The sequence below is a fragment of the Crinia signifera genome, chromosome 3 (assembly GCF_055691185.1).
Source record: "Crinia signifera chromosome 3, ASM5569118v1, whole genome shotgun sequence".
NCBI classification, from domain to species: Eukaryota; Metazoa; Chordata; class Amphibia; order Anura; family Myobatrachidae; genus Crinia; species Crinia signifera.
In genome coordinates, this window is record NC_139219.1 from 124,025,487 (window position 1) to 124,053,206 (window position 27,720).

The 27,720-nt window shown below is 40.9% G+C and overlaps 1 protein-coding gene across 1 annotated transcript in view; it reads left to right on the plus strand.

Annotated features, from left to right (window-relative positions):
• The window catches only part of RPS6KA2 (ribosomal protein S6 kinase A2), a 178,964-nt gene that overhangs the window by 38,166 nt on the left and 113,078 nt on the right, over positions 1–27,720 (plus strand). Inside the window, exons 2-3 of the mRNA XM_083176465.1 lie at positions 11,585–11,701; positions 25,636–25,717. Coding sequence (XP_083032591.1) covers positions 11,585–11,701; positions 25,636–25,717 — 199 coding nt within the window. The remainder of the gene's footprint in view (positions 1–11,584; positions 11,702–25,635; positions 25,718–27,720) is intronic.

Consider the following 27,720-nt stretch of genomic DNA (forward strand, 5'->3'; position numbering starts at 1 on the left):
GAGCACTAATGTGCTATAGCTGCGCCAGCGCCAGTTTGTAAACTCACCAGGTAACCACGGCAATGACGCGAGACGCATCTCGCAGACAGAGGTACGCCACGAGCGCGCCTGTTCATACACGCTGTAAACGAGCGTTACCGTGACAACGCTAAACAACAGCCAGCACTCACAGGACACCGTACAGGGGCTCGGCGCACATCAAGCTCCCCATTGGGCATCACGTCTCCCGCCATGGGCAGTGGGGGCACGTCTCATTACTCGTGATACGATTGGATCATAACACAGTACTATAGGTATAAAAACCCTGCTTGCGCTCAGACAGGTTGGCCCTGAGGAAGCTAAAATCTGCGAAGCGCGTGCCGGCTAGCGGTGTGTGGGCAGATGTTTGTTATTTTTCTTACTAATGTACTATAGACTATTTTGAACAGTGTATTGCCGCTACAGCCCTTTTCAGGGCATTCACTGCAGCCAGCTACGGTCCACTTGGGGGCGACCCCTTTGGACTAGCACAGTGAATCAGAGGTAGCATTATATAACCACGTGGCTCCTGTTTAAGGCGTACCGATTCAGCCCATGAGAGTTCTCTTACTTAGTGGTACTGCATCCTCCTCATAATAACTATATTAGTGAATCAGAACGGGATTTTCCTGTTGGAAACAGAGTGATTTTCACCCATACGCTGAGAATACTTATAAGTGTATGCCAATCCCTAGATTCTGATTTTCTTACTAAGTTATTAGATATTTCACTCTCTGACTGCCATAAGTGTAGTTGCGGCATATGGGACAATTACTCTATAGAGGCTATACCCGCTCTGATTTATACCTATCAGACTAATTGATCCAACAACCACTATTTACTAGTACACTGTTCTCAAAGTTGAATCAGCACACATCATAGATTCATTTGCAAGCATCTGCCCACCACCTTAGTTTTTAAAGTGTCACTCCACCCTTGTCTTCTTGTTGTTATATGTATTTTTTATCTCGCAGTTCTTAAAATAAATACAATAAAAGTTATGTTTTAGAATCTTTATTGGTGCACCGACATAGGACACTCTTTTCTCCTTCTTTATTCTTGTCAAATTTTTGTGTCCGAGGTAGCACACCCCCCATTGGTATTACTGACTAATACAGTCCAAATTCTCAAATTTTGAGGGGTCCTCCAAATGTATTATTAAGTGTCTTGTGCGACCTACCCCAAACCATCCTGTATTTAATATTTATGAATTCAAACTCTGATTTTGTTAGTATTCCATCCGCTAATGCTTTTGATGTTAATTCTAATAACGCATTTGTTATTTTCACTGTCGGGTCAGTTTTTAGTTTCCCATATGTTTCCCCTTCATTTAGAAGTATCTCGATACCTTCCACATACACACTTTTGTCCATAAGGACCACCCCTCCACCCTTGTCCGCTGGCTTTATAATTAAGCTGTCATCATCCTTAAGGGATTTCAAGGCTCCCCACTCTTTTTTAGTAAGGTTACAATTTTTACTTTTCTTTTTTAATAACAGTTCTACTTCATCTAGAATGATTTTTCCAAAACAGTCAATGAAGGGTAAAAGGTTGATTTATTCTTTAGGTTGGATCCAGATGGACCTCTGGTATCCTCACTTATTTCTCCTTCTTTATTCATAAAGAACCTCTTGACTGTTAGCTTTCTCAAATACTTTTGTAGATATATGTAGAATTCAAACGAATCTAATTTTCCTGTTGGGGCATATTTTAATCCTCTTTTTAGTACTTTTTCTTCATTTTCAGTTAATATCCTCTTACTTAGATAAAAAAATGTTGACTCTATCAGCTTTTAGAACGTTTTTTCCATTTATTGTTTGTCCCTCTCTTACCTCTTTTGGATTTTTTGTTCTCTATTTTTTCTTTTTTATTTCTGGTCGATTCTCTAAAAAATGTTGCTGAATTTTTCTTTCTCTATCAAGGGTGTTTTTATTCCTTCTTTCTCCCCCCTATTTAGGGTTTCAAATCTGTTTGACAATCTTAATTCCTCATTTTTCTCTCTCCAATTTTTACTCCTATAATCTCTAGGTGTTTGTCTCCTTTCATATTTTCTCCAATTAGTATCTCTATAATCATTTGGGGTTTTATTATTTTGTCTCCAATAATTATTTCTATGATTTCTTTTCTCCCAATGTTGGTACCTATTCTGGTGAGTGTTAGTATCTCTCCGATATTTATCCTCCCTTTTCCAACATTCATAATTATCGAACTTGAATCTATTCCTTATTTCTAATTACTTTCTTTGGGGGGGGGGTTTCTTTGGGGTACTTTCTTTTGCATATCTATCTGTTCTTCTGATTTTTCTGGTTCCTTTGGTGGATTAAGATCTCTTTGATATTTCTTTCGTTTTTTCTCCCTCAATTTTTTTGTTTCTTTATTAAGTTTTCTAACTATTTCCATCTCGACTTTTTTAAAATCTTCTAAATCTTTAACTGGCTCTATGAGTTTATTAGTTTCATTGATCTCTGTATTCAGAATCAATACATTTTTCTTTCGCTCCTTTAACACCAGATCTACCAATTTCTTAGAGCATTGGTGAAGGATTTGGTCCAACTCTAGGATGATTTCACTAGACTGAGAGCAAAAGGATGGGGGTTTTTGAATTTTGAGGCCTTTTGGTACCAAATTTTCCGCTTGGTACTGTTCTAATGTATTAATTTCCCACCAAATGTGGTTTTCTTTCAAGACCGCATTTTCTAGTGTCTTTATCAATGTGGATAAATCATCCTCACAATCAATATTTGTTTGGGGTTCTATAAAAAAAATATACTTCAACAATGCTTTTCTGTTTTCTCTAAATGATAACATGGTTGCAGCAAAATCTTTTCACTTAGTGTTTTACAGATACGTTTCTTACAAGATTTGTGAAAAATTAATGCGCAACCTTCCAGCTGCTGCCGTAACACACTAGGGTTAAACACCAGTAGCCCAACCAAGACAATACAATAAACAACAAAATTTGTGTGTTACAATGGCACTGCCAATAGTTATCCCTCCACCTCCATACACATGCAGTACTTCCCTTTTTTTTGGCACTGCTTGATAGGTGGTAAACTTTTGTTCCTAAAACTCAAAATAAACCAACATGGTGCAAAGTAACGTTTTTCTCAGTTATAATATTCTAGATTCCTTTTTATGCACTCACATGCAGTAGGAGAAAAAAGTTTTCAGATCCTTTGAGGACCAATGATGCTCTCAAGGCTCTTTCCTTTCATTCACGCTCAAATGGCTCTGGGGAACTCAAAAGAATGGAACATAGTGCAATTCCACTTTTGCAGTATAAACAATTTATTAAACAAATACAAAGGTTTAAATAAATGGTTCTTATAATCTTTTTTACAAAATGTTTTTATCCATTTTTTATATATCTGTGCATTTTTATATATCTGTGCATTTATTCTAAAATATTGATGCATTTCTCCTTGTATATTCCCATTTATATTTATATATGTGGACTATGAATTGTTAAACATTAACAATGTGAACGATATAGACTGTGGATCGCGAGTATGTGGAACGCATGTGGAACGCACGTGGAACGCAAACATTCTAATGATGGGAGTTTGAGGCCTACTTCCGGCAATTAGCATCCTCCAGAGTCCATCCAGGCGGAACGTCACATCTGGCCTGACGACGGGAGGAACTTCCGGCATATGCGCCATGTTGAAGAACTGCATACACTCTGTACAGACGCCTAGCAACATGTGCAGGTAGTCATACAGAGAAAAAGTATAGCGGAACCTTTGATTATGTAATTATGTTGTAGTCAGGACATATTATTGTGAGACGCATTGGGCGGAGATTGCAATTAGATTGAATGTAATTATCCAATTGAAAGAGGTATAAATATGAGATCAGGGAGGGAGGTGATTATGCTTCTGAGGAAGGACTTTGGTCCGAAAGCGCACTAAAGCATACCTGATCACCTGCTGTGGACACTTATTCTTCTGTTCCAATGGACGGCTGATGGTATCCGGACCTGCCAGCTTATCCAGAGGGACATAAAGATTGGAGACTCTTTTACCCATTGTGGTGATATGCGATTTTAAATACTTTTATTGTGAGTGTATTTGTTTAATAAATTGTTTATACTGCAAAAGTGGAATTGCACTATGTTCCATTCTTTTGAGTTCCCCAGAGCCATTTGAGCGTGAATGAAAGGAAAGAGCCTGGAGAGCATCATTGGTCCTAAAAGGATCTCAAAGCTTTTTGTTCTCCTACTGCATGTGAGTGCATAAAAAGGAATCTAGAATATTATAACTGAGAAAAACATTACTTTGCACCATGTTGGTTTATTTTGAGTTTTAGGAACAAAAGTTTACCACCTATCAAGCAGTGCCAAAAAAAGAGAAGTACTGCATGTGTATGGAGGGATAACTATTGGCAGCGCCATTGTAACACAAACATTTTGTTGTTTATTGTATTGTCTTGGTTGGGCTACTGGTGTTTAACCCTAGTGTGTCACGGGCAGCAGCCGGAAGGTTGCACATTAATTTTACCCAAATCTTGTAAGAAACGTAGCTTTAAACCAACAGTTGTACTGGTCATTTGGGGGTAAGCTTACACTGGCAAAAGTCCTGGTGGCATCCAAGGACCGGTAGGCGTATAAAGCCTAATGGGAACATGGATATTATAGGCACGAATACCTGCTTATGACCTCTGTGATTCTTACACCTGGGTGTACAGGGACGACTGTACATATGATGTTCGCCAATTACCACCTTCCTGGAACACCCTATCCTTTCAGCCTGCTTCATCCAGTTCGCTCAGGTACTCCTCTCTGGATCATGGTCAGTTTCAGCTTCTTCATCTGTATCAGTGATTGCTGCAGTAACTCCTCTAATTGCAACATTTCTTACTCCTATGTTTAAGGGTGGATCCTGTTAATTGCGAAGGATGCAAGGTGCTGGTCCCACGATATTTAAACACGGTCAATGGCACCTAATTTTGCACTCTTCGCAGGCTGATTCCAGCCCAAATCAGCTCAGAATTGCTTGCTAACCTATTGGGCAGCAAGCACTTTTGTGCGAATTCTGTCCTCCGCTGCTGTGATGATTCACATCGGCAAATTCATTGCACATAATAGGATTGATTCCTCTGTGTTCAAGCATTTCTCCAATCAAAGCACACATTGTAGTTCTTTCCTAAAGTACTGCAAGTCATTGATCAGCCTCTTATCTTTTCAGATTATTGCTTCTAGTAACTGTGTTTTAGCTGTGGCACCTCCTGCTGCTTCCATGTAAAGTGCTTCCAAGACGCCTGCTGACCTAGCACACCTGCTATTTCTGTGTACAGCTCCAAGTATTCCTATTGTCATAAGCACATCTGCGATTCCTGTATACAGCTCCAAGTATTTCTAATGTCATAAGAACATCTGCTACTTGCACATGTCTACAAGAGGGAGACTCCCACGCTGTTCTTACCTTGTATTATAGGTAATCAGTTCTAGCTGATAGTGCTTGGCTGACTTTTGTGGAGATGTTGGAAGCATCATTTTTTTTTCTACATTGTAAAGGTAGATCAGCACTTTTAAAACTATAGCAATTAAAACATGAAAATAGTTTACAGTACTTTGTCATTTTCTTGCATAGTAAAGAAATGCATATATTTACCCAAGTATCTTGTTGTGTACTGTACCTGCTCCATATCCGTATGCTTGATTTGACTAGCCACCGCCATCATTATGGCCCTGTACCATGTACATAAGAAACATTTTAAAGCTTGGGTATTTATGCCTACATCCAACTCTGTATATTACAACAATCAACCAACAAGTCCTCATTGAGAATGTCCCATTAGAGCTTAGTTCTGTAACTTTATTCATTAGCTAAGATTCTCTATACACTACCATATCAGGACATTTCATAGTTTTATGTCATTTACAATGGCTGATCATTTTCCCTCAAATCCTAGCTTTACTATGCATGACTACTGCTGCCAATCAATAGCCAGGGCTTCCTATTAAAGCCATACAGGTGCATCATCTATTCTCAGGGCAACTTCTGATGTTCCTGTATGACACATATGACGCTCAGAGTTTGGTCCACATTATCATCTCCTTTACTACTTTGAAAGACCAGTTTAAAGTTCTGCAAGTCGATGGTCAGTTTCAGCTTCCTTCATCTCTACCAGTGATTGCTGTAGTAACTCATCTAGTTGCAACATGTCCTGCTACTTCTTCTACATTTTAGGGTGGATCCTGTTAATTGCGAAGGGTGCAAGGTGCTGGTCCCACGATGTTTAAACACCGGCAATGGCACTTAATTTTGAACTCTTCCCAGACTGGTTTCAGCCCAAATCTTCTACCCTATTAAATAAGTTGATATGGTTAGAAGGTCAACTCAAGCATAAGGTGGACATTGGGAAGGTTGACATTGAAAAGGTCTACATGATTTTTTTCCCTTTTTTTGTCCCAATTTGTGAAGTCGACATGGACACCATGTCAGTGTATCACTGCACTCGCCATACTATTCTATTCTCCCTCCACTCCCTAATAAACATGAAAAACTCATGTCGACCTTCCCATTGTTGACCTAATGCTTGTGTCTGACCCTGTCAACCTTAGTTATGTTGACCTATTTCATTTGACAACACTGTTAACTTTTAGTGGTCAACCTAATGTATGTCCACATTCATAGTGTCGACCTAGCAACCATATTCCCTTCTATTCATCCTATATTACAAAATGTCAGCCAGGGGCGTAACTAGATATTCGTGGGCCCCATAGCAAAAGTTTATAAGGGCCCTCTATTTAGCAACTGATGGTGATAAATGTATGTAAAACATATTACTTAGACAGGAAAGATGGACCCCCTCCAGCTCTGGGTCCCATAGCAGCTGCACCCCTTGCACCTATGGTAGTTACACCTTTGATTTTGTTTATCCTGCATTACAACTTACAATTATTGTAACTGTTCTGTGTATTAGTCTGAAGCCTGCTGTTCAGTGTATTACTGCTAGTTTCATGTTTGCACCTGTTGTTGCTAATATTGAGACAGATGCAGGGCTTAAAGTGGTCCTTGAGAGATGGTGGAACTCATTTCACTTCCAACCAATCCCCCTTTTCTCTCCCCTTTAGACAGAGCCTGGGACAATTTTTACCCGACCTCCCACACTTTATAAAGGGGGAGTTGTCTCACAAGGACGGGACGTGGTCACACAAAAGTACCTCCAATTCAAATTACCCCACACAGTTGCACAATCATATTCACATTTCACAGCATGTTGTCCCCCTTATTCAAGTTACACTACACAGTCGTACTGTTTGTACATGTATGCCACACAGTAGTGTCGCTTGAACCTAATGCCAACATTAGTATTATTGCCGCCTATACACACACTGTAGGCATTAAGTGAGCCTATATATAAATGTCTCTGACCTTCAAGCAGCTCACTGCCCATTCCCTTCCAGCAGCCTCCATTCCTCTCTGTGTCACTCCAGCTTCCTCTCACCTTGTCTTCTGCATGCACAAATCCCGCTCAGAGATGGTAACAGCTTAATATCACATACGCTGTGCTAAAAAAGGAAGCTACTGAGAAAGGCTTTTATGAGTACTGAGTTCCCCTTACCACTGGAGGTGGTGGAACTGTTCTCCCTCACTTTAACCCCTTGACTGATGTATTAAGCCTGGCAAAGAGATAAAATTGAGATAAAGTGGAAGGAGATAACGCACCAGCCAATCAACTTCTAACTGTCATTTTCAAACAGCTGATTGGCTGGTGCTTTCTTTTATTTCACTTTCTCTCCAGTTTATCTCTTCTCCAGACTTAATATATCTGCCCCATTATCTGGTTGCAGTATTGTATACATTCTGGACTTACCCTGTTGTGCTGCTTTTGCTATACCATTTTGTCCTGTACTCAACAAAATGTAATTTTCTTTAAAGAAGTACTTTTTCAGACCTCCTAGTGTTTTCCATACACTCTCCTGCTGTATTTACACCTTGGGCACTGTTACGAGTTCAGAACAAGAACAAACAGAAATCATGACACATATTGTACACAGTGTGGACAGATATTTATGTAAAAAAACAAACAAAGCTGTTAATAGTTTCTGTTAACCTAATGATGCTCATACTTAGAATGTATTGCTGGCAGCCTGTACATTTTCATACAGTACTTGGGCTTGGAGTCATTGAAGCTCTATCCAAAGATACATAAACTTTGTGTTGGGACCCCGACTGGACTGTTTATTCTTCATTGTCACCTGCTTCTGTTGGCGTCCCAGAACAAGGACATTTTTTTATACTTGTGATTCCAGAAAATGTCATATTGGTATTAAGGGGTTCACCTGAAAAATGTTGAACTTCACAACTCTGTATAAAACAAGTTTGTACAGATAAGTTTGTATGTTGCTATAAATATTGCTAGTTTAGAACATAGTTGTTAAACTTGTAGTTATGGAGGTGCTAATAAAGGTGTCTGGATTAATTAAATGCTGTTAAAATGTTACAATTACAAATGCCTAGTGTTATATTTCTGGAATAGATAGCTGTTATCTGCTTACTACATGATAAGGAGAAAATTAGACAGTTTCAGAAAATTTAATACCAATCCATAAAATTGCAAGTAACACAAATTACAAAAGGCAAATACCATATATACTCGAGTATAACCCTACTTTTTCAGAACATGTTTTATGAAGAAAAAGCCCCCCCTCGGCTTATACTCGAGTAAGGGTCCCACTTGAGTCAATACGTTTTCACAGTTTTTTGTTGTAAAATTAGGTGCCTCGGCTTATATTCGGGTCGACTTATACTCGAGTATATACAGTACATTTTTTGAGAAGAATAGAACACCTGCTCTCCTGCCATTTGACTACATTACAGGGTCTTTACTTGCTTATAGTTAACTCTTCTCTTAAAGGGGGCTCTGCCTAAATCTCTTAACAGTAGAATGGGTCCATAAGGTGTTGACTAATTCCTATAACCTATGCAGAATGTGTGGTAAATTTTGTTGCCTTTCTTTCCCTGTCCCAGTAGAAAAACAAACTTTGGCACATATACTGTATAACTAACTCTTATGGTCCCCATACACAGGTCCAACTTGTCAGAGGGACACGTTGGACTTGATTTCCCTTCATCCCTCCCAGCAGCTCCCTGGGAGGGCTGCATATGATTTGGCACTTGATGTGCACCTTGTAGGCTGCTTTAGCACAACAGGTCTAGATTTCCTTCCTTTTGTTAACCATAGCAACCAATCAGATTCTACTTTGTATTTAGGACCTTCTAGAAGATAACACATAGAAACTAATTGGTGGCTACGGGTGATCTCCCATCTTAGTATATTTACTCCATGGTCTATGATGCTTATGTATGTATGTATGTATTGGAGATTACTGGTCAGTGAATGAGAGATTGTTTGTTATTCAGATGCTGCTCATTATGAGAGGGTTATGGGAGTGTCACAGGTGTGTGACTGAAAGTGGTTGTGTAGAAACTTAATCAGTCTATCATATATCAGGGTCTTGGCCCCACGTACCTCATCTGGTGCTGCCATTTCATTGGTAAATGTATCTGTGAATCTCAGGGGCCACCACAGGATCAAAATTATCTCTAAGTATTTCTGTAAACAAATCATGACTTGAGGTATTTTTATGTAGTAATTTATAATTAGTCAAGACACTTTACTTGCATATTTGACATGTTATTACATTAATATATTGTGTAATAATAAAGAATAATAACAATAATAATAGTTTAGTTTTGTAATTATTTTGTAATCATTTTTATATATAAGCACTGTATTTTGGGCCTGATTCTGGTTCACTTGCAAAAGCAAATTATCTCTCTAATGGACAAAACCATGTGCACTGCAGGTAGGGCAGATGTCACATGTGCAGAGAGAGTTACATTTGGGCGGGGTTTGTACTACATACTGATATCTATATTGCAGTGTAAAAATAAAGCAGCTAGTATTTACTCTGCACAGAAAGAAGATGAAACCCAAATGTAACTCTCTCCTATGTTACATCTGCCCTACCTGCAGTGCACATGGTTTTGTCCATCAGTGAGAGAATTTTCGGCACTTGTTTCCTAGCAGGGCGCCCGTTGGGTCCCATCGCATACCTTAACTTAAGGTATGCGATGGGACCCGACCAACCCGATTTCAGGCTTTTTAAGACCTTTCCCGACAATGTAAAAATCAGGTCCATCGCATGCCATTATAATGGCATGCGATCGACCCGATTTAACATTGTATTAAATGGCCGTTTAAAATCGGGTCCAATGTTAAATGGCCCCCCCATACCCGATTTTTGATTGTATAGCCACCCAGATGGGTAATTTGTATGTCAAATGCCCCCCCATTGTTAACGCCACCCCACGATGAAAGCCAACCCAAAGTGTGGGTTGTACCCCCACTATCCACGTCGGCGTGGAGTTGATTTTATGCAGTGTGGTGAGCGCAGTGAGCCACTGAGCCCGAAGCGCGGCGAGCGCAGCGTGCCTCGCGAGGGGACGCGTAATACGTCTGAAGTAATGTGCTTCCCCTCGCGGGGGATGGTTCGCTCGCCACGCTTCGGGCTCCGTATACTATATAAAATCAACTCCACGCCGACGTGGATAGTCAGGTTATGAAAAGGTCAGAGAATGCGTACCGCCGCCCCTCGCGTGCTCACTGCGCTCACCACGCTTCGGTTCATGTTGATAGTGGCGTGGCGTTAACAATGGGTGGGCATACAATGAAAAATGGGATCTGGGGGCCATTTAACATTGGGGCCAATGTCAAATCGGGTCTCAGGGACCATTTAACATTGGTTCCAATGTAAAAAATCGGGTCGGTCGGGTCGATCGCATCGCATGTGATTTGATTGCATGCGATGCGATCGACCCGATTTTATACAATTAAAATCGATGGCGCCGTGCTAGGAAACAAGTACCGAATTTACTTTTGCAAGTGAACCAGAATCAGGCCCTTTGTGTATTAAAGCAAAACAAAAAAAATTCTTAGCACAATTAAGGCATAATAGTTGCTTACATTTGTTAATATTTTATGACTATTGCAATACAATGTGTTCACATTGTCATTGCTTGAATGTGTGCTCACTTTTATGTATAGCTCGAGTCCTTATGTATGACTCACATATTTTTGAATTAAAGAATCAGGTCTCTTATCTGACCTTAAACCTGCTTGGGCCAATATAAATACTCCATACTTAATTTTAGGTCCAAAAATATTGTAAAATAACTGTTATCCCGACTGATCTGTTATTTTGTGTTAATAAGTAGTTTAAATGAAAGAAAAATAAACTTGGGAGTTAAAAAAGATTTGAGTGAAAAAGAATAATGTCCTTGACATATAGGACACTTCGAATTCACTTCCTCCTAAAGTTACAATGGCATGTTAGAGAACATGGAGGCTATTCTGGGTAGGACTTTGCTTGATTTTACAACCCCTGTGAGAGCTTTATTGTAGAAATAGATCAACTCCTTGCAGCTGCATCTACATAACAGTGTACAGAGAGTGTGCATTACAATCTATGTCAAAGACATTATTAAATATCACTGTGCACATTTCAGATAACAAAAGGTATCATTTTAACAGCGGCAATTTCTTCATTTTAAAGGATGATGGAATAGTGAACGAAATAGACATCAGACATCATGTGGAAGAAGGTTTTGAGAAAGCAGATCCGTCTCAGTTTGAACTCTTAAAGGTTCTAGGGCAAGGATCCTATGGGAAGGTAAACTGTGAAACTAAGTTCTTAAACAGTATGAGATGTGTTTTTCATATACCGTATGTCTTCAAAAGAAAAGAAAATGTTTCAATTTACAGTTTAATACTTATTAGTATTGTTTTTCTTGTTCAATGAATCATTTTAACACCTAGTAAATAATCCCCCTTTCACATAGCAAATGCCGGGTCACACTCGGGATTAGGACACAGCAAACTGGGTGGCTGATGTTATCTGGGGGCAGGGCAGAGTGGCGGCACATCAGGCGGGGGCAGGGTAGGAGGCAGCAGTGAGGTGATGCTGCTGCCTCCTCCATAGAAGTGAAGGAGACCCGGGTCAGCCCAGGAATAACACTTCTTTGAACCCGGGTTGACCCGGTAATAACCCTGGGTTTAACCAGTGTGGTTTGTGTGATATTAAAGGGGTATAGGTGTGATATATTTTATTCACGTTCATGATTTTTTAGATTTGTACAAATAGGGAGTCTTCATATTAACCAATAAAAGACCCAATTGAAGCCTATACATACTATGGAACAGCACTTTGGTTATGTGAACTACAATGATATTGTGACTTTTAGGGCCGACAGCAGCGAAACCGGAACTGCCCACTGACTGTTGCCCCAGACTGGTGTCGGTAAACACGTGCAGATTCTAGTCTTCTCCTGTAACCGCCCCGGCTGTAAGGGCGAATTAGTTCCGCCCAGACTCCGTTGCAGTCAGGTCTTACGGGAGACAACGTGTTCACAGAGGCAGAGTGGGAGCAAGAGGAAACCTATCTAACCCAGTTTGGGCAGGCCGGCAACACCTTGGAAGGCCCCGGGAAAAAGTGCAACACCAGACGTTGTAGGGTACTAAGGTGGGACCACTTGCAGATAATATACAAGGTGTTGGTGTGTACCCAAATGCAACAATGCACAACGGTGGTATATAAGTTTAAATGCAAATGTAACAATACACAATGGTGGAATATAAGTAAATGTAAGTGTAACAATACACAATGGTGGAATATAAGGAAATATTACAGCAATACAAAATAAACTGCAGGAGAGCCCCTGACTTATCTGTGAGATGGTAGCCACAGAGGAAAGTCAGAGATCAGCAGCGCTGACAGGCAGGTCTCCTGACAAGGCAAAGGAACGCTGGCACGATGATACTGCAAAGCTGAATACAGGATACAATAGGCACTCTGGTAGCAAGGACACGCACCAGGAACTGGGAACACTCTGGGACAAGGCTGCACACAGAACTATAACCGGCGCCATGATGCTGGAGCAAGCCCCTTAAAAAGCAGTCACCCCCCCCTACAGGCGTGGATGACGCAAATTGCCTGCAGCTGTGTGGGCTGTTGGATGAACAGAAGCTTGGGGCTTTGCTTAGCAACGTCCCCGACGATTCCCTGTGCTGCTGCATCCTGAGTGGCTGAAGTTCGGGTCGTTGCCTAGCAACGTCCTGACACTTCCGCCCAGCATGAGACACTGATCGCCGGGGACGCTGCTGTCCCTGCTCCCGCAGCGCCTGAGCTGTCAGGAAAGCAGGGGCACAGTGACGCTTACCCAGGCGCCTGACAGTGACACTGTGAGGTTTATTTATGAAAATTGGAGTTCAAATGAAGATGGGATGTTGCTATGGGTAACCAATCAGATTATATATTTTATTTTCTAGAAGATGTTAAATAAATAAGAGGTACAGTAGATTTTGAATAGCTGCTATCGGCAACATCCTTTATTTAATAGAACATCATCTTTTTTTTCAAGTTTATTTTTATTTGACATTTTCTATACATACAATCCATAGACATTGATATACAACCTTTACATCACTTACTTATTACATATATAGCAATAGCAATAACACTGTACTATCACTAACATACAGCACATAGAAATTCTGCATCATCACTATGCATACCCACAAGTGGTTGAAGTTGACGGTTACATCCTGGGCCATATACTTATTGCAGCTAAGGCCGCTATCGCTCAACAATGGAAGACTCCGAATATCCCTATGATTCAAGCCATAGAAGCCAAGATTCATAAGCATTTCACATTTGAAACGACCCCTAACCCATATTTATTTATTTACAGTTTCTTATATAGCGCAGCAGATTCCGTTGCGCTTTACAATAGTAGACAGTGATAAGACAAACTGGGTAACAACAGACAGACTTGGAGGTAGGAGGGCCCTGCTGCAAGCTTACAATCTATAGGGATATAGGGGGAAACATAAGGACAGGCACCAGTAATAGCATAGCAGTTACAAGTCCAGAAGGGAAGCTATATAATACATAAGTGCCTCGGAGGGTTATGCATGTAGAACTTAAATATGATAGGCTTGCCTGAAGAGGTGAGTTTTCAGGGAACGCTTGAAAGTTTGGAGACTGGTGGAGAGTCTTAATGTGCGTGGAAGGGCATTCCATAGGATGGGAGCAGCCCGATAAAAGTCCTGTAATAATGAATGGGAGCTAATGATCCGTGCAGAAGAGAGACGCAGATCTTGTGTAGAGCGTAGTGGTCGAGATGGGAGATATTTTGTGATAAGTGCAGAGATATAAGAAGGTGCAGTATGGTTAATAGCTTTATAAGCAAGTAGAAGTGTTTTATATTGAATACGGTAATATACAGGCAACCAATGGAGGGACTGGCAGAGCGGATCAGCAGACGATGAGCGTCTTGCAAGGAAGATCAGCCTAGCAGCAGCATTTAAAATTGATTGCAGTGGTGAGAGTCTGTTCTTGGGAAGACCAGTTAGGAGACTATTGCAATAATCAATGTGGGATATAATGAGTGCATGGATAAGATATTTGGTAGTGTCTTGTGTGAGATAGGGTCGTATTTTGGATATGTTTTTTAGATGCATGTAACATGATTTGGAGACAGATTGAATGTGGGGAAGAAAGGACAGTTCAGAGTCGAGGATGACCCCTAAGCAACTAGCTTGTGGGGTAGGGTAGATTATCGAGTTGTCAACAGCGATGGAGATGTCAGGATGGTAACTGATCTTAGTTGGCGGGAATATAAGTAATTCCGTTTTGGAAATATTGAGTTTGAGTTGGCGACAAGACATCCAAGATGAGATGGCAGAGAGACAATCAGAAACTCGACCCAAAACCACTGGTGACAACTCTGGGGTTGATCGTTAGATTTGAGTATCATCACCATACAAGTGATACTGAAATCCGAAAGAGCTGATTAGTTTGCCAAGAGAGGAGGTATAGATTGAGAAGAGCAGAGGACCTAAGACTGAACCTTGTGGGACTCCGACTGACAGAGGTAATGAAGAGGAAGTAGAGTTAGAGAAGCGAACACTGAAAGAGCGATCAGATAGGTAAGATGTGAACCAGGAAAGGGCTGTATCATTAAGACCTAGGGAGTGTAGTGTTTGTAAGAGAAGAGAGTGATCGACGGTGTCAAATGCAGCAGAAAGATCAAGAAGAATAAGTAGTGAGTAATGGCCTTTAGACTTAGCCGTTACCAGATCATTCACCACTTTAGTCAGTGCTGTCTCAGTGGAGTGATGAGAGCGAAAACCTGACTGAAGTGGGTCTAATAGGGTGTTAGAGTTAAGAAAGTTTGTGAGGCAAGAGTAGACAAGTCTCTCCAGTAGCTTGGAGAGGCATGGGAGCTGAGATATAGGACGATAGTTAGAGAGAGAGTTAGGGTCAGAATTCTGTTTTTTTAGAATAGGAGTTATCACTGCATGTTTGAGCAGAGAAGGAAAAGTACCAGTAGTAAGAGAGAGATTGCAGATTTTAGTTAAGGTTGGAATAATCACAGGAGATAGATTTTTAATGACTTGCGCAGGTATAGGATCGAGAGGAGAGGTAGTAGACTAAGAGGATAAGAATAGTGCGGATACTTCCTTTTCATTTGTGGGCTCAAATGAAGAGAAAGTGCCAGAGGGTTCAGGTGGGAAAGAAAGAGGGTTAGAGGTTGTTGAAGAGCGTACCATTTCATCTCGGATGTTATCAATCTTGTCCTTAAAGTAGGAGGCAAGTTCTTGTGCACTGATGGTAGCCGGTGGGGGAGGAGGGGGAGGGTACAGAAGAGACTTAAAGGTGTTAAAAAGTCGCTTAGGGTTGGTGGCATGAGAAGAGATGAGAGATTGGTAGTATGTTTGTTTGGCAGTGTCCAAAGCATTGCTGAAGGAGTAGTAGCTAGTTTTATATGCGAGGAAATCAGTCGTACTACGAGATTTGCGCCATTGGCATTCTACTTTACGTGACTGATTTCGTAGTTGTCTTGTTGTTTTGGTGTGCCACGGTTGGCATCTAAGCCTACGTGGGGTGTAATGGGTAGCTGGAGCCACGTCATCAAGGGCTGTTTCAAGAGTCTGGTAGAGGTGGGAAACAGCAGAGTCAGGAGAGGTAAATGTAGAAATTAGTGAGAGCTGTTGTTGCAGGGAGGTGGTAAGTTGTGGAAAATTAATTGCATTAGTATTTCTGCGGGTTAGAGTAGGCTTGCATGATTTCAGTGTCAGTGAGCTTGGGGTAATGGAAGAGAGTGAGAGGGTAATGAGATTGTGATCAGAGAGAGGGAAGGGAGTGTTAGTAAAATCAGAGACTGAGCACAGCCTGGTGAAAACAAGGTCAAGGCAGTGGCCTTCCTCATGAGTAGAGGAGTCAGACCACTGGGAGAGGCCGAGAGAGGAGGTTAGAGAGAGGAGTTTGGAAGCACGCAAAGATGGTGGACTGTCAATAGCAATATTGAAGTCACCCAGGATGACAGTGGAGATGTCAGAGGATAAGAAATGGGGGAGCCGGGCAGAGAAATCTTCTAGAAATTGAGTTTTGGGAAGCCCAGGTGGGCGATAGATAGCAGCAACACGCAGAGAGAAAGGGGAAAACACCATAATAGAGTGAACTTCAAATGATGTAAATGTGAGTGAAGGAGCAGATGGTAGAACTGAGTATGTGAAGTCTTGTGACAGTAATATACCAACCCCACCTCCTTTACAGTTACCAGGCCTGGGGGTGTGAGTGAAGTGGAAACCACCATGTGACAGTGCTGCAGGCGAGGCCGTGTCTGATTGTGTGAGCCAGGTTTCTGTAACTGCCAGCAGGTTGAATTTGTGAGAGATAAAGAGGTCATGGATGGATGTTAATTTATTGCAAACAGAGCGTGCATTCAATAGGGCACATTTAAGTTGTTTGGAGTGTGGTGGGAGGCATGTGATATTTATGAGGTTAGCCGAATTTCTAGGCATACAACCAGTAAACTCTGAGTGGGACAGGTGGTTTGGGCCTGGGTTTGGTGATATGTCACCAGATAATAAGATTAGAAAGGAGAGATAAATAAAGGTGGATGTTTGTGTTATTTTGTATTGGTGGTGGGATGTGGATGTGAAAGTACAAGTAGAGAAGTAAGTAAAGAGCTCATGAGTGTTTAGAAGAGGGGAGTGAATAATAGAAGAGGCAATGTGCACAGAGTGGTGAGTGTCAGGGAGATTATAGGATGAGTGAAGTTTGGTAAAAATTCCATGTAATGAAATGAGAAGTAGCAGTTTGGTGAGCATGATGTAATAATGTATATTGTATTTACCTTGCTTGATGTTGTTCAACTGTTTTTTTAACTGTTCTTTAAAAGTAATATCACTTTGTAATTTCTCACTTAGTAGATTTCTAACTTAGAGAACTGCCCAGGCAGAGGACTGCCTTATAAGTGAAGATATATACCAAGTCTGATTAGAAGAGGCTACAGCTGAGGGCACATGACCAGCTAATCAAAGGACATCAATTAGCTTGTTTTAAATAAACACTAGTCAAAAATATGTACCCCAATAAATTAGGCCTCACTGACAACAGCTTCAAACAGGTTATGCAAAGGCTAGAAACATCCTTAACAATACAACACTGGTTCTGCAATTGCCATAATTCAGATTAGCAGTTAAAAGTGATTTCAGGAGACAAATGAAAAGTCACATACATGGAATAATTACTGCAAGACCTCAATAGGAGTATATGCAGAGCGCTGGTACTTGTAGTGCGGACAAATGAAAAGTCACATACATGGAATAATTACTGCAAGACCTCAATAGGAGTATATGCAGAGCGCTGGTACTTGTAGTGCGGACAAATGAAAAGTCACATACATGGAATAATTACTGCAAGACCTCAATAGGAGTATATGCAGAGCGCTGGTACTTGTAGTGCGGACAAATGAAAAGTCACATACTTAGTAGATTTCTAACTTAGAGGACTGCCTTATAAGTGCCTTATAACCCATATAAATGCCTTATAACCCATATAACCCTCCATCCCCTCTCCTTAAACGAAATTGGGCTAAATGGTTTTCCTATAAAAATGCGGATCCGACTACTATACCACTCTCCCCTCCTTAGCATTTTGTACTCAGAATACATTTTCTTGACAGTTTGTACCCATGTCTGTGTGACTATTTGTGATTGCTATTGTAAGACATTTCTTATAGTTCCTCTACCCCAGTCCCCCCCCCCCTCTTCTCTCTCCTCCCCGATTCCCCTCTTTCTAGTCTTTACCAATGACTTTGTGATTGTACTGATCACCATTTGCACTGTTATTGTGTTTACCTTGTCAATTGGTTTAAACTGTTCTTTCATAAAACCTTAATAAATATGAATAATTAAAAAAAAATAAAAAAATTCTGCATCATTATATCTTTAGTCCCATGCACTCTTACCCCAATCTTACCCGTCTCTTCTATCCTTTACTAACCCCTATCGTGTCCCTCAGTTTTGTTCCATATAGAGGTGGGATGGTTTTATTGTTTATTTATTTTTGACCGAATCTTAATCCCGCCTGGTTAACTTATTGTTTGGGCCGTGACTATTTTATAGTGTATCCCAGCCCCACCCTATCGTGGCTATACCTACTATTACTTCAAATCTTATACTTTGATATTTTTTTTTATATTTTTAAAAAAAATTTTTTTTATTATTATTATTTTTTATTAACCAATTTAATTTTAGGTTAATTTGACTTTATGTGTATACCCTACTGTGGTTATTTAATTATACTTGTGGTGTTCAAAAGATTTATATTTGTGTACTGTTTATCTTAAGATTTTGTATTTATTTTATATTTGTTATACTTTCTTAGTGTTACTATCTACTTATTTGGCGGCTTATCATTCGCCGTTCTAAGTGCTTAGTGCTGTATTATAATATTTTGAGTGATACCAATCGCCCCAAATTTTGTAAAATTTATTTATGTTGTTTCTTGTTATATATATTTCTCTCTTCTGCTCAAAAGTATTGTTAACAAGGTTGGTCCATTCTATTAGCACCGGTGCTCTCTTTGCCATCCAATTCCGTGCAATGCAGAGTTTGGCTATCGAGCTTTGATTGATAGCCAGCTGCCTTATTTCTGCGGACATACCCAGATTAGGCCAAACTCCAAGTATCAGTGCAATGGGCTTAATTTCTAGCTGGGGTATTCCCAGACTGGTCATTATGCCACTGATATCCTTCCAAAATTTTTGTACCGAATTGCATTGCCAGATAAGATGCCAAAAATCGCATCCTCCCTCTTTGCATTTTGGGCATTTATCTGCCTCTTTACCTGAAAATGTACTTGTTTTTTCAGGGGTTAAATAAGTTTGAATAAATATATTGTACTGAGTAATATTGTACTGAGTTTTTTGCACTCTCAATAATAAAGACTTCAACAAATTCTTTAAGAGTGCCTTCTCCCAATCCCCCTTTGTTAGTTCCGGAATGTCGCCGACCCATTTCATCACTAGACCTTCAAGCTGGTCGGTCTGTGTTATAGTTATAATTTGTTTATACAGTTTGGAAGTGCTTTTACCTATGCCCATTTTTGTTAATAAAAGTTTTTATTGGGTTGTCCTTCACATCAATATGTTTGTTTTTAATATAGTCCTCCAGAGCACTCCTTATCTGGAGGTACTGGAAGAACATGGTCTTTGGCAGATCATATTCCTCCTGGAGTTGAGAGAATGTTTTTATTCTATTTTGTTCGATAACTTGGCCGATTGTTTTAACTCCGACATCATCCCATATTACCCTGCCTTGCTGTTTTTCTAATTTTTTAAACGGGGTTAGTGAGAATATGGCTGTTTTGGGGTCTATCCCATTGTAGCCTTGTTCCTTACTGAGCCATCTCCATATTTTTATAGCCTGATTAAGTATCGGGGGATATTTTTTACAGCACTTACTTGTAAGGATGGCTTGTAGAGGCGTGTGGCCTGGAATGGCCACATTAACCATTATCGATAGCTCCGTCACTTGACCCACCTCCTCAAGCCATTCCTGCAAGTGGGCCAACTGAGCTGCCATGTAATACGATTTAAAGTTTGGAAGAGCGAGTCCTCCCTGTTCTTTCGATCTCATAAGTGTTTCAAGTTTAATCCTAGGGGTTTTATTTCTCCAAATAAATGGTATAAATACCCCATTAAGCCTCCTAAATACCGTATTACTGACGTATATGGGAGAATGTTGTAATACATAGAGTACTTTTGGTAAAATTATCATTTTTATTAGGTTGACCCTTCCCATAATTGTCAAGGGTAGTTTCAGCCAATTTTTACATTTTGTTTTTATTTCTTCAATCAGTGGTAAGATGTTATCTATTACATACTCCTTTGGGTCTTTAGAAATTACAACTCCTAGGTAGTTAAATTTATCTACCCTAGGGATATTCCCTTCGCCAATTGTTATATTCTCCGGTTCACCCACTCTTTCTTCTACCATCAAAAAAGACTTGTCCCTATTTATTATTAGACCCGAATAGGATCCAAATTCCTGGAGAATAGCCATTACCTGAGGAAGATCTTTCTTATAATTAGACATGCCCACTAGTAGGTCGTCTGCATACAACGAGACAAGGCTGCCCACCTCACCCCCATCCCCCGCTTGATTTTCAGAGAAGTTTTTCCTGAGCTTACACGCAACTGGCTCTATGGCCACCGCGAATAGGGTGGGGGAGAGTGGGCATCCCTGTCTCGTACCGCGAAATAGGGGAAATAAATCAGAGGCGAACCCGTTGATGGAAACTCTGGCAGTAGGGCTCTGGTAGATAGCAAAAACCCTATTTACAAATCGTGGTCCAAAGCCAAATGCGTCTAGTGTGTTTTTCAGGTAGGGCCACTCCAGCGAATCAAAGGCCTTATTAGCGTCAAATGAGGCCACCGCTATCTCTGTACTGGTGATCTTCCCAGTTTGTAGGTATGTAAATACATGGCGCAGATTTATTGCCGTGGACTTACTCCTCCTAAATCCAGTCTGATCTGGATGTATAATTTCATCTATTACATTATTTAATCTGTTAACTAAAACAGTTGCAAATATCTTGGCATCCACCGTTAATAGGGATATTGGCCTATATGACTCCACCTTAAGTGGGTCTTTTCCTTTTTTAAGTATTACCGTAATAACGGCCTCTGTCATAGACTGAGATAGTGTGGCCTCATTTTCCATTTCTCGAAAGAAATATAATAGCCTTGGTGCTAGCGTACCCTCAAATACCTTATATAATTCTGCTGGAAGGCCATCTATCCCAGACGCCTTACCAGCCGAGAGTCCCTTTATTGCACCTTCAATCTCTGCTAGCCTGATAGGCTGTTCTAATAACTCCCTGGCTTCGGGGGATATCATAGGGAGTTCAAGATTATGTCGATATTTATTACAGTCAAGATTCCCCTGTGTATTTTTAGATTTATATGTTTCTGCTAGATGGGTCACAAACACATCTGCCATCTTTGGTGTATCGGTAACTATATCACCTGTATTTGTATATATTTTAGGAATTACATTAGAGGGTTTATCCACTCTAGCCATATATGCCATAAGTTTTCCTGCTCTATCTGAATTCAAATACATTTTGTGGGAATCCTTCAACAGCTTGCATTTTGCCATTTCTTGTAGGTGTGTCACCCAGGCGCGCTGTGCGACCAACCATTCTTGTTTACTTGTTTACTTGGTTTGGTTTGACTTAATAGGAACTTTTGCTCTAAATTCATCATTTTTGCCTCTAACGACAATGCTGTTTTTTGGAGAATTGCTTTCGCCTGGGCAGTTTTTTTAATCATTATACCTCTTAAGAAGGCTTTAAAGGATTCCCAAACAATTGCTGGTTTAGTGGAGTTAATGTTCATTCCAAAGAAGCCGTCAATTTCCATTCTTACATCACCCAGATCGCCCAGCCGAGACAACCACGCTGGATGGAACCTCCAGTACTGGTGGCCTCGGCAGGGTTCTGGATCCAATTGTAATATCAATGGGGAATGATCCGAGATACCTCGGGATTTATATTCAATTACTGATATCTTATTAAGTAGATCACTAGATGAGAAGATCATATCAATTCTTGAAAAGTTGTTAAAAGTAGGCGAGTAACATTATTAGTTTTAGTATTGACGCTTCTTCGGGAACTTTTCTCTCCAGATCTCATACCAGCCAACTTCATCAGTAAACTTGGCGAAGTTACTTCTCCCCACCGGACTTCCCCTTCTGGGGCTCCATATATGTTGGATATATAGTTCATCACATTGTTATAATCGCCTAAACATATAAATGGATTATCAGGCCTAGCTGCAATAAATTCCAGAGCAGCTCTTAATACATCGAATTTGAACGGTGGGGGGACATATACTGTTAACAAGCTTAACCTAACTGTATTGACTAGTCCATCTATAAACACATAGCAGCCATTCTGATTAATATGAACCGAGGTGTGCTCATATACCACAGTTTTTTTTTATCAGAATGGAGACCCCTCGTGTGGTAAAAGGTGCATGGAAGGCTTGCGCTATCCATGGACGTTTTAAAGACAACAATTTTTCACCACACAGATGGGTCTCTTGCAAGCAGATTATATCAGCCTCTAAGGCCTTACATTGCTTAAGAACTAAGGATCTTTTAATCTTGTTGTTTAAGCCGCGTACATTCCACGTAATAATTTTAACCATTTTCTACTTTTTTTTTTTACAAATAGCAAATATAGGCATTAAGGGGTTTCTTCTCAAGAGCTTACTGTTGGGGTTAAGTTTTTCATATTTTCAAAATATCACCATGTCAATGGACAGTATTCAATGAGAAAAATTCGCCCTGTTTTACGGCGAATTTGTGCTTTTTTCGCCTTGGACGGAGCATTTTGCTCTCCAAAAGCGAGCAACCCTATTCAATGTGAAATATTCGCCGTCTTTCTAAGTGATTTTCGCCGTCTCTCTCCGTGTAGCAATTCTCCATCTTTTCATGGAGAGCTGGAATGTGAACCTTTAAACTAAAAGGTTTTTTTTTAATTTTGGTGTAAAAAAATCAGGATTTTTTTTCTGTGAAGGGGCATGTTATTTTTATTCATGTGCTTATAGCACATGAATATATATTTAATTTTAAAAAATATATTTTTTACATTTTTTTTTTTTTACACAGAGCAGCCAGCAGGGGGCCAGAGCTCTCGAGCCGCTCATTAGATATTCATATATTCACTGCATCCGATCATTACATATGCACGATCGGGTGCAGTGAATACTGGGTCCCCCGCTGGCTATAGGGGGGGGCAGCTTGTGCTGCCTGGGTCCCGGGGAGCCCACCTCCCCTCCACATATGTTCTGGGGCAGCCAGGGAGACTTTAATCTCCCTGGCTGCCACCGTCCCACGGCTCCCTGCCAGCTCCCTGCCGTGGACGCTCATCCGCTGCAGGGGTTAAGACTCGCCGCGAGTGGCGGCGAGTTTTAACCACATTGAGCAGGAGTGGCAGCGAGCCCTCCGGAACAGGGCGAGTGCATGGCGAGAGAAAAAATCTCTCGCCATGCACGGAGAATTTCTTTCATTGAATACTGCCCAATGTAGAGATCGTGGACTGGGGCAATAATACTGCAGACATATACAAAAAAACGACAAACAACATTTAACATTTACCCCCCCTCCACCCCCCACCCCGTATAACCTACCCAATGAGGCATACCATAATCTTTGTCCCATTATACCCAAAGTCAATTTTGTCCCGGGTTAGTTTTAGGACTTTATCGCGGTTCTTAAAATTCAAAAACTTTGCGATGAGGGTATAACCTACCCAATGAGGCATACCATAATCTTTGTCCCATTATACCCAAAGTCAATTTTGTCCCGGGTTAGTTTTAGGACTCTATCGCGGTTCTTAAAATTCAAAAACTTTGTGATGAGGGTACGGGGATATCCACCTGGGATAGGTGGGTGAGCAGGAATACGGTGGGCCCTTTCAATGCAGAATTGGGCGGAGAAACTCTCATACCCCAGCTCTTTTTTTAACCATTCTTCTAAGAATTTCTCAGGTTCTCTCCCCTCTGCTCGTTCCTCTAAACCAACAAATCTGACGTTATTCCGCCGCAAACGTCCTTCCATATCTGTAAATTTGGATTGCAAGTCCATCAGCTGACTGGAGATGGTGGTAACTTGGGCCTGTAAGGGACCCACTGTATCCTCAGTTGTTGAAACTCGCTTCTCCAACTCTGTGACCTGGTCCCTATTTTTTTGTGCGTCGTCTCTGATCAGCATAATATCTGCTTGTAATTTATTGATCTGTTCAGAGAGTCGTACTTCACAATTGTTAACTGCATCCAGGACCTGCTGTAGTGTGACTTCTGGGGCCTGGACTTGGAGGGATGGTTTAGAGGGTGTTGTTTGCGGTGTAACCAGTTGGGAGTTATTTGCAGCTTGTGTTTGTGAGCGAGCATACTTTTCCAAGCGGGCGGCAGCTGTGGTTTGGCCGGTTTTCCCCATTTTTGTAATTAGGTCAGTGTCTCTTTAAATTCACCGGCTTGGCTTAATTGTAGCTCACTAGTTAGTGCTACCCAGCACTCTTCCCTTTTAACACTGTGTCAGTTTATAGGGAATATTTTCTGTATAGCAGAATATTACTTCTTTGTGGTCTTACAGAGGGAGATAAAAGATGGACAGCCTGAAGTGCAACAGATTTGTTTTTAGAGTTAATTTTTACCTCAGTGTCAGGGTCCAAACCAGGGTCACTCAAGGATGTCTTGCAGCTTGTAGGCTCTGATCTCTGTTGCAGCTCCTGCCTTCTGCCTGGGCTGGGGTTCAGTCAAAGCATCTGTGACACTGCCACTGTCACCTGCTGTCTGTACACCTTGCATGCTCTCTCCAGACAGGGGAGCGTGCTAAGCGTTTGAATTTCCCTCCTCAGCTGGGGGATGCACCTCGCCGTCTCTCACTCGGCGTGCCTGAGGCGCCCACCAGATGACGCTGTGCGCCAGCACCCGCTGCTGAGTATGCGGCGCCCCGTCCTCCTACTGCTCGCGCCTCCGACCGGTGCTCTAGCAAAGCAGCCAGGGAGCCGACCGGACCTTCGCCGGAACACAGAGCAACACTGCCAGGCTGGCAACCGGACAGCGCGGCCAGTCCAACAAGCGGTCGAGTTAGTAGCCTTCACAGTCTGGTCAATAAGGATCAGAGGATCAGTATGGGCTGGGGTGGGTGTCTGCTCGCATTCGGGTTTCAGGCGGAGAGCTTATACACGTGCCGGAGCTCCACTCACCTGAGCTCACTCACACACCGCCGTGGTCACGCCCCCCCACATTCAGCCAATAGAACATCAACTTAGTAAATTTACACTTGTGAATCCCTACATTATATCTAAATACTTTATCCTATTCTCTTCTACAGCACAGTTCTTAAATTGACAATTACATTAACAACCTGGACCTGTGACCTCCTCCTCCCTGCACTGTAGATTCTCTTCTGGGTGCAGGGAGGAGGAGAGCCAGCCCCCCGCAGCAGCACAAACCGGGAAAGGGAGGGAGGGGGGAGCCGCTGGGACCAAGAGCTGTCCATTGCCATAATTATCGCATGTTACAGCATATACGATAATTATGTCAGCGATGTGCGGTTAAGGGCGGGCGCGGATGTTAGAGCATCCCGCCCAGTGTGTGGATAATGAAAATGTTTGGTCTTACTGTACTGTGTATCCAGGTTGATTTGTGGATAATGGTTTGGATGTAACTATTCCTACAGGTTTTTCTTGTCCGGAAAATGAAAGGTGCTGATTCAGGACAGCTTTATGCAATGAAGGTTTTGAAAAAAGCTACTCTTAAAGGTAATCTGTGTATCATGATTTCATACATATCACATTTTTCTTACAACAGATTTATTTATGATACCTATAGGGATTGTGGGATGTGGGGGTATACAGAAATACACAGATGAATGACAGCAGTGTGATGTGATGCAGGTTAGTATTAACAAATAACACAGACTTAGTTTCAAACACAAAAGTAATTGAACAATTAGGAAACAGTGATCACAATATGGTTTCACTGGAAATCAACTTCAGTAAATTACATCAAAAAGGATCTGCAAAAATACTAAACTTCAGAAAAGCGACCTTTGAATTATTCAGGGAAGCCCTAAAAGAAATTGGGTGGGAAACGGTTATGGAGGGAAAAATGCAGAGGAAATGTGGGATACTTTAAAAAAGGTGCTTGATTCACTAACTATTGAATACATTCCTAAAGTAAATAAAGGTAAATTCAATACAAAAAAGCCACCATGGTTGAACAAAAAAGTAAGGTCAGCTATCAACAATAAAACAAGAGCATTTAAATTCTATAAAAATAACTTGAATGAGGAGGCGTTCGCAAAATACAAAGAATCAAACAAAACTTGTAAAGGGGTAATCAAAGCAGCTAAAAGATTATATGAAGAGCGCATAGCCACTGAAAGCAAAACCAACCCAAAGAAGTTTTTTAAATACATAAATAGTAAATGTTTAATTAAGGAAAACATAGGCCCACTAACTGATACTAGTGGAAAAAGTGTTACTGAGGACAAGGGAAAAGCAAAACTGTTAAATGAGTTCTTCTCATCAGTATTTACTAAGGGAGAGCAGACTGTGGAACGCACACATACCACAAACGGGACAAATAAGCCAGATCTCATTGTGGATTTCACGCCAAAGGAAATAATACAGAGGCTAAGCAAACTCAAAACAAATAAATCACCATGGCCAGATGGGATTCATCCGAGGGTATTAATGGAATTAAGGGATGAACTAGCTACACCCCTACATTATATCTTTAGCAAGTCACTATCGTCAGGTATAGTACTAAAAGATTGGAGAATAGCAGAGGTAGTGCCAATATTCAAAAAAGGAAGATCCCGCTAATTACAGACCCGTTAGTTTAACATCAATTGTGGGTAAAGTATTTGAAGGATTTTTAAGGGATGGTATCCAGGAATATTTAGACCATCACCGTCTACTCAGTACTAACCAACATGGGTTCGTGAAAAATCGTTCATTCCAAACTAATCTACTAGGGTTCTATGAAGAGGTTAGCAAAAACCTCGATAATGGAAATGCTGTAGATGTGATTTTCCTAGATTTCGCTAAAGCATTTGATACTGTCCCACACAAGAGATTGATTAATAAAATGGAGAACCTAGGATTGGGTGAAAATATCTGCAGATGGGTAGGGAATTGGCTATGTAATAGAGAACAAAGAGTGGTTGTGAATGGTGCCGTATCAGATACGATACCGGTACTAAGTGGAGTGCCCCAGGGTTCGGTTTTGGGGCCCATTCTGTTTAACATTTTTATTAACGATATTGGGATAGGGTTACTCAGCAATGTATCCATTTTTGCGGACGATACAAAACTTAGCAAAGTCATCAAATCATCAGAAGATGTCAACATGCTTCAAAATGATCTTGCAATTCTAGATGAGTGGGCAAAAAAATGGAAGATGAGGTTCAATGTAGATAAATGTAAGGTTATGCACCTTGGGAGACACAACCAGTGTGCAAGTTATAACCTTAGCGGAGAGAAACTGGGTAATTCCATACTTGAAAAGGATCTAGGAGTCCAAATAGACAGCAAACTGGGATGTAGTGCCCATTGTAATGTAGCTACAAAAAAGGCCAACAAAATTCTGGCATGTATTAAGAGGGGAATGGAAACTAGGAACTCAAGGGTAATTATGCCACTGTATAAAGCATTGGTGAGACCTCACCTCGAGTATGGAGTGCAGTTCTGGGCCCCACACTATAAAAAGGATATCATAGAATTAGAAAAAATCCAAAGGCGAGCAACAAAGCTTATTA